This window comes from Scyliorhinus torazame, chromosome 1, assembly GCF_047496885.1.
Source record: "Scyliorhinus torazame isolate Kashiwa2021f chromosome 1, sScyTor2.1, whole genome shotgun sequence".
In the NCBI taxonomy this organism is placed as follows: domain Eukaryota; kingdom Metazoa; phylum Chordata; class Chondrichthyes; order Carcharhiniformes; family Scyliorhinidae; genus Scyliorhinus; species Scyliorhinus torazame.
In genome coordinates, this window is record NC_092707.1 from 27,537,962 (window position 1) to 27,549,573 (window position 11,612).

General features: G+C 49.8%; 1 protein-coding gene across 2 annotated transcripts in view; it reads left to right on the forward strand.

Moving 5' to 3' along the window:
- The window catches only part of LOC140392311 (ubiquitin carboxyl-terminal hydrolase 30-like), a 40,655-nt gene extending 29,068 nt beyond the window's left edge, over positions 1 to 11,587 (forward strand). For both annotated transcript variants that reach the window (XM_072477652.1, XM_072477693.1), the window contains one exon: positions 6,144 to 11,587. In XM_072477652.1, coding sequence (XP_072333753.1) covers positions 6,144 to 6,408 — 265 coding nt within the window. In that variant the 3' untranslated portion in view covers positions 6,409 to 11,587. The remainder of the gene's footprint in view (positions 1 to 6,143) is intronic.
- Positions 11,588 to 11,612: the final 25 nt, after the last annotated feature.

The following is an 11,612-nucleotide window of genomic DNA, read 5'->3' on the forward strand; positions in this document are numbered from 1 at the left end:
TATTTTATTGAAAATTTTTGGCCAACCATCACAGTACATTGTGTATCCTTTACACAGTAATATAACAATATAAATAACAATGGCCAGTTTTATAAACAAGAAATAAATAATATATAAACAAAAACAAAACTAAATGGCAACTGCCTTGTCCCAGATAAATATTCTCCAAAAATATGTTTTAACAGTCCAATATACAATTATCTATAACAACAACCTATACATATTATACTTATATATTAACATCCCTGAGACTCCCTCTGGTCCCCCCCCCCCCCCCCCCCCCGGGCTGCTGCTGCTGTCTTCTTCTTTTCCATTCCTTCTATCTTTCTGTGAGGTATTCGACGAACGGTTGCCACCACCTGGTGAACCCTTGAGCCGATCCCCTTAGGACGAACTTAATCCGTTCCAGCTTTATAAACCCTGCCATGTCATTTATCCAGGTCTCCACACCCGGGGGCTTGGCTTCCTTCCACATCAACAGTATCCTGCGCCGGGCTACTAGGGACGCAAAGGCCAAAACATCAGCCTCTCTCGCCTCCTGCACTCCCGGCTCTTCTGCAACCCCAAATATAGCCAACCCCCAGCTTGGTTCGACCTGGACCCCCACTACCTTCGAAAGCACCTTTGTCACCCCCACCCAAAACCCCTGTAGTGCCGGACATGACCAGAACATGTGGGTGTGATTCGCTGGGCTTTTCGAGCATCTCGCACACCTATCCTCTACTCCAAAAAATTTGCTAAGCCGTGTTCCAGTCATATGCGCCCTGTGTAACACCTTAAATTGTATCAGGCTTAGCCTGGCACACGAGGACGATGAGTTTACCCTACTTAGGGCATCAGCCCACAGCCCCTCCTCAATCTCCTCCCCCAGCTCTTCTTCCCATTTCCCTTTCAGCTCGTCTACCATAATCTCCCCCTCGTCTCTCATCTCCCTATATATGTCTGACACCTTACCGTCCCCCACCCATGTCTTTGAGATCACTCTGTCCTGCACCTCCTGCGTCGGGAGCTGCGGGAATTCCCTCACCTGTTGCCTCGTAAAAGCCCTCAGTTGCATATACCGGAATGCATTCCCTTGGGGCAACCCATATTTTTCGGTCAGTGCTCCCAGACTTGCAAACGTCCCATCTACAAACGGATCTCTCAATTGTGTTACTCCTGCTCTTTGCCATGTTCCAAATCCCCCATCCATTCCCCCCGGAGCAAACCTATGATTATTTCTTATCGGGGACCACACCGAGGCGCCCGTCTTTCCCCTATGCCGTCTCCATTGCCCCCAAATTTTCAGAGTAGCCACCACCACCGGGCTTGTGGTGTATTTCTTCGGTGAGAACGGCAACGGCGCCGTCACCATGGCTTGTAGCCAAGTCCCCCTACAGGACGCCTTCTCCAATCTCTTCCACGCCGCTCCCTCCTCTTCTCCCATCCACTTACATACCATTGAGATGTTGGCGGCCCAGTAGTACTCACTCAGGCTCGGTAGCACCAGCCCCCCCCTATCCCTACTACGCTGCAAAAATCCCTTCCTCACTCTCGGGGTCTTCCCGGCCCACACAAAACTCATGATACTCTTCTCAATCCTTTTGAAAAAAGCCTTTGTGATCACCACCGGGAGGCACTGAAACACAAAGAGGAATCTCGGGAGGACCACCATTTTAACCGCTTGTACCCTCCCTGCCAGTGACAGGGATACCATGTCCCATCTCTTGAAGTCCTCCTCCATCTGTTCCACCAACCGCGTTAAGTTTAACCTATGCAATGTACCCCAATTCTTGGCTATCTGGATCCCCAAGTAGCGAAAGTCCCTTGTTACCTTCCTCAGCGGTAAATCCTCTATTTCTCTGCTCTGTTCCCCTGGATGCACCACAAACAGCTCACTTTTCCCCATGTTCAGCTTATATCCTGAAAATTCTCCAAACTCCCCAAGTATCCGCATTATCTCTAGCATCCCCTCCGCCGGGTCCGCCACATACACCAATAAATCGTCCGCGTAAAGAGATACCCGGTGTTCCTCTCCTCCCCTGAGTACTCCCCTCCACTTCCTGGAACCCCTCAATGCTATTGCCAGGGGCTCAATCGCCAGTGCAAACAATAATGGGGACTGAGGACATCCCTGCCTCGTCCCTCTATGGAGCCGAAAATACGCAGACCCCCGTCCATTCGTGACCACGCTCGCCATCGGGGCCCTATACAGCAGCTGTACCCATCTAATATACTCATCTCCAAAGCCAAATCTCCTCAACACCTCCCACAAATAATCCCACTCCACTCTATCAAATGCTTTCTCGGCATCCATCGCCACCACTATCTCCGCTTCCCCCTCTGGTAGGGGCATCATCATTACCCCTAGCAGCCTCCGTATATTCGTATTCAGCTGTCTCCCCTTCACAAACCCAGTTTGGTCCTCATGGACTACCCCCGGGACACAATCCTCTATCCTCATTGCCATTACCTTGGCCAGAATCTTAGCGTCTACATTTAAGAGGAAATAGGTCTATAGGACCCGCATTGCAGCGGGTCTTTTTCCTTCTTTAGGAGAAGCGATATCGTTGCCTCCGACATAGTCGGGGGCAGCTGTCCCCTTTCCTTCGCCTCATTAAAGGTTCTCATCAGTATCGGGGCAAGCAAGTCCACATATTTCCTATAAAATTCGACTGGAAATCCATCCGGTCCCGGAGCCTTCCCCGCCTGCATACTCCTAATTCCTTTCACTACTTCCTCTATCTCGATCTGTGCTCCCAGTCCCACCCTCTCCTGCTCCTCCACCTTAGGAAATTCCAGCCGGTCCAGGAAGCACATCATTCTCTCCTTCCCATCCGGGGGCCGAGCTTCGTATAATCTTTTATAGAATGCCTTGAACACTCCATTCACACTCTCCGCTCCCCGCTCTATCTCTCCTTCCTCATCCCTCACTCCCCCTATTTCCCTCGCTGCTCCCCTTTTCCTCAATTGATGGGCCAGCAACCTGCTCGCCTTCTCCCCATACTCATACTGTACACCCTGTGCCTTCCTCCACTGTGCTTCTGCAGTACCCGTTGTCAGCAAGTCAAATTCTACGTGTAACCTTTGCCTTTCCCTGTACAGTCCCTCCTCCGGTGCCTCCGCATATTGCCTGTCCACCCTCAGAAGTTCTTGCAGCAACCGCTCCCGTTCCCTACTCTCCTGCTTTCCTTTATGTGCCCTTATTGATATCAGCTCCCCTCTAACCACTGCCTTCAGCGCCTCCCAGACCACTCCCACGTGGACCTCCCCGTTATCGTTGAGTTCCAAGTATTTTTCAATGCACCCCCTCACCCTTAGACACACCCCTTCATCTGCCATTAGTCCCATGTCCATTCTCCAGGGTGGACGCCCTTCTGTTTCCTCCCCTATCTCCAAGTCTACCCAATGTGGAGCGTGATCCGAAATGGCTATAGCCGTATACTCCGTCCCCCTCACCTTCGAGATCAACGCCCTTCCCAAAACAAAAAGTCTATTCACGAATAAACTTTGTGGACATAGGAGAAAAACGAAAACTCCTTGCTCCTAGGTCTGCTAAATCTCCACGGGTCTACTCCTCCCATCTGCTCCATAAAATCTTTAAGCACCTTGGCTGCAGCCGGCCTCCTTCCAGTCCTGGATCTCGACCTGTCCAGCCCTGGCTCCAGCACCGTATTGAAATCTCCCCCCATTACCAACTTTCCCACCTCTAGGTCCGGGATGCGTCCTAGCATGCGCCTCATAAAATTGGCATCATCCCAGTTCGGGGCATATACGTTTACCAAGACCACCGCCTCCCCCTGTAATTTGCCACTCACCATCACGTATCTGCCCCCGCTATCCGCCACTATGGTCTTTGCCTCAAACATAACCCGCTTCCCCACTAGTATAGCCACCCCCCTGTTTTTCGCATCTAGCCCCGAATGAAACACCTGCCCCACCCATCCTTTGCGTAGTCTAACCTGGTCTATAAGTTTCAAGTGCGTCTCTTGTAACATAACCATGTCTGCCTTAAGTTTCTTAAGGTGTGCGAGTACTCGTGCCCTCTTTATCGGCCCGTTCAGCCCTCTCACATTCCACGTGATCAACCGGGTTGGGGGGCTTTTTACCCCCCCCCCCCCCCCTTGTCGATTAGCCATCCCCTTTTTCCAGCTCCTCACCCGGTTCCCACGCAGCTGTGTCCCCCCCAGGCGGTACCCCCCCGCCCACCCCACCCCATTCCGGCTCCCCCCTCTCCCCAGCAGCAGCAACCCAGTGACTCCCCCCTCCCACCCCCACCCTCCGCTAGATCCCCCACTAGCGTAGTTACACCCCCCCATGTTGCTCCCAGAAGTCAGCAAACTCTGGCCGACCTCGGCTTCCCCCCCCGTGACCTCGGCTCGCACCGTGCGACGCCCCCTCCTTCCTGCTTCCCTATTCCCGCCATGATTATCATAGCGCGGGAACAAAGCCCGCGCTTCCCTTTTGGCCCCACCCCCCATGGCCAACGCCCCATCTCCTCCACCTCCCTTCCTCCCTCCACCACCACCTGTGGAAGAGAGAAAAGTTACCGCATCGCAGGATTAATAACATAAAACTCATCTTTCCCCCCCTTTTTCCCCCCTCTTCGCCCCCCAGACTCGCCCCACCACTTTGTTTCAAACGTTCTTTTTTTAATAACCCGCTTATTCCAGTTCTTCTTCCACAATAAAAGTCCACGCCTCATCCACCATCTAAAAGTAGTGGTGCCTCCCTTGATATGTGACCCACAGTCTTGCCGGTTGCAGCATTCCAAATTTTATCATCTTTTTGTGAAGCACCGCCTTGGCCCGATTAAAGCTCGCCCTCCTTCTCGCCACCTCCGCACTCCAGTCTTGATATACGCGGATCACCGCGTTCTCCCACCTACTGCTCCGAGTTTTCTTTGCCCATCTAAGGACCATCTCTTTGTCCTTAAAACGGAGGAATCTCACCACTATGGCTCTAGGAATTTCTCCTGCTCTCGGTCCTCGCGCCATCACTCGGTATGCTCCCTCCACCTCCAGCGGACCCGCCGGGGCCTCTGCTCCCATTAACGAGTGCAGCATCGTGCTCACATATGCCCCGACGTCTGCTCCTTCTGCACCTTCAGGAAGACCAAGAATCCTTAAATTATTCCTCCTCGCGTTATTCTCCAGCACCTCCAGTCTTTCCACACATCGTTTATGGTGTGCCTCGTGCATCTCCGTCTTCACCACCAGGCCCTGTATATCGTCCTCGTTCTCGGCAGCCTGTGCCTTCACGACCCGAAGCTCCCGCTCCTGGGTCTTTTGCTCATCCTTTAGCCCTTCGATCGCCTGTAATATCGGGGCCAACAGCTCCTTCTTCATTTCCTTTTTAAGTTCTTCCATGCAACATTTCAAAATCTCTTGTTGTTCAGGGCCCCATGTTAAACTGCCACCTTCCGTCGCCATCTTGGTTCTTGCTTGCCTTCCTTGCCGCTGCTCCAAAGGATCCACTGCAATCTGGCCACTTCCCTCGCCTTTTTCCATCCGTTTCCAGGGGGGATTCCCTTCTGGTTTACCGCACAGTGCTTCTAGCCGTTAAAATTGCCGTTGGGGCTCTTATTAAGAGCCCAAAAGTCCGTTCCACCGGGAGCTGCCGAAACGTGCGACTTAGCTGGTCATCGCCGCACCCGGAAGTCCAAAGAGTATAATCTTTGTTTTTGTTTTTATACGGACCTTTGGCGCATCAAAATGCACTTCAGAATCGAAAGATCGTTCAAGTGGGTTTCCAGGGTGAATCTGGTATTGCACAATAATAGTGCTGGCTTTCTGCCAATAAAGGGCCCTCAGGCACTTCTTTAAAGACAAAAAATAATTGCCGAGAAATGCACTCAAGTTTCTACTCGAAAAGGAACACTTTGCAGGGCTGTGGGGGAAAGAACCAGGGATGGGGATTAATTGGTTCGCTGGCACAGGCAGGGTGGGCTGAATGGCCTCCTGTGCTTGTATCATACAATGATTCCATTCACTTTCCATTTCTTGTCGGTGTACACATTCTTGTGCAAGCAATAAAATATCAAAGAAATTGTGTCACTTTTGATGTCAGAAACAACACTTCTATTGGCTGAACAAAAAGGGAGAGAGGGAAAGAAAGAACACCCTTCTCCAGTGTGACAGCACTGTTCTGCTTTATTCCCGCAGCACGTCGATGTATTTGTTCCGACTGATGTCTGTGGTTGTCCATCACGGTGACATACACTCGGGCCACTTTGTGACCTACCGCCGTTCGCCATCCACCTCGAAGAACCCGGCGGCGGTGAGCAACCAGTGGCTGTGGATATCAGACGACACGGTGCGCAGAGCCAACCCGCAGGAAGTACTCGCCTCCAACGCCTACTTGCTCTTCTACGAGCGGGTTCGGCCCCTGATGAGGCGAGCGAGCCGGGAGTTCGGGTCGGAGGAGTGAGCAGAATGTTGGGCGTTTGGCTGGTGCTGTAAAGAGACAAATAATCTTCATGGTTTTTTTTTAGAGGAATCCAATTGCCGAAAGGAACTAGAGCCCGATCATTACCCACCCAGATACTCAACTCAATATTTGTGCAGTGAACCAAGAGATTGCGAGGTCTGTTGTATTTTTAAAAAATGTATTGATTTGCCACTTAATTCCATCGCAAAAGGAAGCAGTTCCACAAAAGGGAGCAATGGCAATATATTTATGAACTTGGCTGTGTGCTTGAAGCAATTGAGAAACGTTATTGCAGAGACAAGTCAGAGTCAGCTCAGCAATGTCATGATGGATTGTTGAGTCAAAATCCTAAAGTGAGATATCAAATCAGCCACATGTATCAATCCAGGTTGGAACAATCACCTTTTTGGGCACTGGCCAGTTGCGTATTGCTGCAGCCATGGCTCAGATCGCAAAAGGGGCCGTCACTGCCAGTCACAGGCTTAGTGTGAAGGTTTTAGTGAAAGATTGAAGAAGCTCACTTGAAGACTTGGTAGGCGCGTGCAGTGCATGTACAGATGGTCCCAGGTTCTCTCCAGTCTGTGCTAATTCCAACACAGGATAACAGTAGGGTTGCTATATTTACCCCGTGCAGAGAGGGCAACGTTTTGAGTTCTAATTACCTGCTGCCTGACTGAGAGGCTTGTCAGGTTAGACTAGACCTAACCCAGTCAGATGATTTACTCACACTCCCTATTGAGATTTGTGCACCAAGGGCTCAGGTGCGGCACTGTAGGATCAGCAGTGCCTATGGGACCATGTCTCAGCAAGAGTTGACACCTTCAGAGAGAAGAAGTAGGTCGAAGAACATGACGGATCATGTGAATTGTAATGTACCAAATTGCTGATGTGTTATTTTCGCTGCCATGAAACGTGCCGGAAGAAGAGGTGACACAATCTCTGAACATAAACAGTTAGGAAGAGATTTTCAGCAGTTTCCAGAAAGTGGGATCACACTAATAACTGTGAACTCTCACTAGTGGGGGGGCGTATTCCCAGGAGTCAGGCATGGTTTTCTGATTGCATGGAGTGCCTGCACGAAATAACAAGAAGCGAGTCCTTTATTGTAGGGGTGAAAGTTCTGTGATCGGCCAACCTGAAACAGTCAGGTACAACAAAACTAAGCCGTGGGTGATTTATATTCGAGCCTCAGCCCTGTCAACTGGATAACGAAGCAAGTCAACTTGGGAGAGACAGAAGTTGCTAAACTTCTGAGCCAAGTTTGAAGCCTGATTTTGGCCAGACAACTATTGGCCTCACTCCCCGGGTTAGAAAAGGGGGGAAATTAAGCCAGTAATCTATCCGTTTCTTTTAACCACCCAGAATTGGACCCCCTTCTGCAGTCAGAAGGTACATGAATCATTCATTGCCTGACGGCAGTAAAAATGCTTGCACAGGTTAGAGCAGCAGCCACCCGGTCATCCACGGGTTGATTTGTATTGGCACCCAGTCTTACTCAGCACTGTTGCGATGTTCAGGAGCTGTGGAGAAGGTGCCCTTCTGTTTTATTTCAAGTTGATTGTTTTTTTTAAATTTTGTACAAATCGGTGTGCCCCTTGTACTCCGTTATCACCTCTGAATCTTTCTCGTGGGAAACTGTTCAACATGCACACAGTCTGTTTATAACCTCAGATGAAGCTGTGTATAGGCCGGTTGTTTTATTTTGTGAAATGGACCACCTAAGTTGGCAAGCCTGTGATTTCCCCTTTCTCAGAGCACTGGTGGGCAAAGGCACTGCACGGTGGTGTGCTGCACTAAGCGGGTCACATTCCATTGCTGCTTTGTGCTAAATCAGCTGCTTTCTGACGAGGCAGAGCCACAATTAGCCGGAGTTTCCACTGACGAAGGGGCTGGTTTAGCACACTGGGCTAAATCGCTGGCTTTTAAAGCAGACCAAGGCAGGCCAGCAGCACGGTTCAATTCCCGTACCAGCCTCCCCGAACAGGCGCCGGAATGTGGCGACTAGGGGCTTTTCACAGTAACTTCATTGAAGCCTACTTGTGACAATAAGCGATTTTCATTTTCAAATCCAGTTCCGGTTCACTTCTACAACTACATATTTGTGTATACAGTGGGTTCTGAGTATCGTGGGTGGTGTGCACAGTGGGTAAGAACAAGAAATTGACTTTGATGCCATTCTTCGTTGAATAGCTCCCCAGAGCCCGAAATACTCAACCTCACAGTGGGAGTTGACATGCAGCACTGCCTTTATCACTCAGGGGAGGAGGGCGTTGGGGAGCCTGTGTACTGTACTCCATGAACACTCTCATCTCATGGTGTGTGAGTTGAAGTGTTGACACTGGGTCATAGACTGCAGCTGGAGTGGATGTGGCGCTCCACACTGCACCGTGTGGCAGGCAATAATGGTGGAGGGCTGGTTATATGGAAGGAAGGGAATGGGTGTTTGCTCAGGTGAGCTTTTCTCTAATTTGCTATGCACACTATATACACCACACTACAGCAAGCGTTATTATTCCACCACTGTGTAATGCAAGTATAAGTTCAGTATCCAGTCATCACTCCATTTCATTTCAGTATCAGTAATTTCTGGAGTGGTTGGTGATATGTGACTGGATGAAGCTATGGGAAATAAAGAGTCTGTTCTACAAATAGGTTTGGAGGAAGTTTGAAAGGTGCTCTGTCCCCATGACAAACCCGTTGTGGATCTGTACCACAAATACCCAGGAACGCCCCACGTTCACAGAATTTACAGTGCAGAAGGAGGCCATTCGGCCCATCGAGTCTTCACCGGCACTTGGAAAGAGCATCCTACTGAAGCTCACGTCGCCATCCTAACCCCGTGACCCAGTAACTCCACCTAACCTTTTGGACACTAAGGGGCAGGTTAGCACAGCCAATCCACCTAACCTGCACATCTTTGGACTGTGGGAGGAAACCGGAGCACCCGGAGGAACGTGCAAACTCCATACAGACAGTTACCCGAGGCTGAAATTGAATCCGGGTCCCTGGAGCTGTGAGGCAGCAGTGCTAACCACTGTGTCACCCGTATGACTGGACTATGTCAGCTGAGCTTAGTTAGGATGGCTACAGTTGATCTCTGTGCCCATGAGGGCATGGTTCCTGCTGCTGAATGTTTATCCAGTGACCTCCCTCTGCCATAAAGTTCATCTGTGTGGACATTAGGTGACAACTGGATCAAACTTGGCAGTGACATTCAATATGATCATGCAATCTGCAGACACTCACTCACTGCGACTTCACAATGACTATGTTTGATTCCTACTCTGTCAAAATCCCACAATTGTCCCCCGACGTCCTCTTATAATTCTCATCTTCTCGGAGAGGATTCTGGGGTATAAGGTTCCATAAATGCTGACCATCCGCCAGTACCTCATTTAGTCTTTGTCCGTAACTATACCTACTACAGTTTTCATCTGGCACGCGTTCTGAGCAGAGCTCACTGGATTGTGAATCCAGGTTGTTCCGGCTGAGTTCAGGAAGCTTTAGGGAGCAGATTTTTCCATTGGCTGGTGCAATTACACCTGGGGCAGGGGTCTGGTGAGATCTGTTGGTGCAGGACAGGATATATTGGCAACACTAACACACACAAACTGTCTGCCAGAATAGTTTCTGATGTGAATCCGACCAAGTATTATTCCTGAAAAGGGTGTCCCTCCTAATATGGATGAACTGTGTGAGGCTGCCTCCTTGTCCACCTGGAGTTGGATAGTTTACTATGCCTGTCAGTAGGTTTATGAAACCTAACAGACGCACTGATGAAAGAGGGTTGTGTTAAGGAAGTGCGGCTGTCATCATTTGTTTAAACTTTCAATTCAATTAAAAGGGTGACAGTGCTTAGCACTGCTGCCTCACAGCGCCAGGGACCCGGGTCCAATTCCCTTGGGTGACCGTCTGTGTGGCGTTTGCACTTTTCCCCCGTGTCTGCGGCATTTCCTCCGGGTGCTCCGGTTTCCTCCTACAGTCCAAAGATGTGCAGGATTGCGGGATTGGCCTTGATAAATTGCTCCTTAGTGTCCAACGGTTTGGTGGGGTTGCATGGATAGGACAGAGAGGAGTGGGCAGGGTTAGGGTGTGTTTACAGAGGGTCTGTGTCTACTCAATGGGCCGAATGGGCTCCTTCTGCCCTGTAGTGATTATGCAAGAGATGAGAGTGATCGGTGCCTTTTGGTTGAATCCGGTGTGATCTAGGCTGCAAAAGACTAAAGTCCAGTTGGCTGGTTCCAGTCCATCTTTTATTTTAATTCAACACTACAGCTTTCCTGCCACCTTACTCCTGTCCCAAAAGCACAGCAGCAGGCCATTCAGCCCCTCGAGCATGTTCTGCAATTCAATTAGATCACGGCTGATCTATAAATGCGATGGCTCTTTTTATAGATTTTCACTGTCAGTCTTGAAAGTTCCAATGACCCTATCAGCCTTCCTGGGAGGGAGTAACAGATTTTCCACTAACTTTAGTATGAAAAAGTGCTTCCTGATTTTATTCATAAATGACTTGGTTGGAAGGCTCAACTACGTTTATGTCTGGGTGTTACTGTTTCCACACCTTGTTGAATAAATGACAGCATCCAGAAATCCCAGCCCTGTTTTGCAAACCTGAGCAGAGTTTGTGTTTATCCCAAAGACTTGATTATAGATCATGCTGGAGCTGTTTATGTATTGAATTGAGTGGAGGGACTCCTCAAAGTGCCCTTAGTTCTTTGTTTGTACCTTGACCGAAAGTCTGCTTTATTTTGTACTTTATTGCACGTCTACTGTATGTGGGAAATGGAGTAAGATGGACCTTCTAAAGCCACCAGAAACGTTGATGGTGGTCATTCCAGGGGGAGCCAAGGTTTGTTAACCGTTGAGCATAGACCCTTCATTGCAGACAGCCCTGCTGTGTCTGAAGCACGCATGGGCACGATCAGCTCAGCGCTGTCCTACAGAGGGGTGTCGAAGGGCAGTGATGGAGGCATGCATTTGGAGGGGTGAGAAAGCCTGGACTATGAGGCACGTGCCTCAAATAATCTATGCGCCCAGTCAACAGTCAACCTAAGTAGGCATTCTTCAGTGTCAAGGCCTGCCTTAACGGTTGGTGTACCAGTTAAATCGCCCTGAAGGTATAACCGAGTGGTTGTGCATCTGTTGTGCCAACGTGTGAGATGGAGAAAGTGGGAAACTTCAAATGTTTGATTTTTAATATT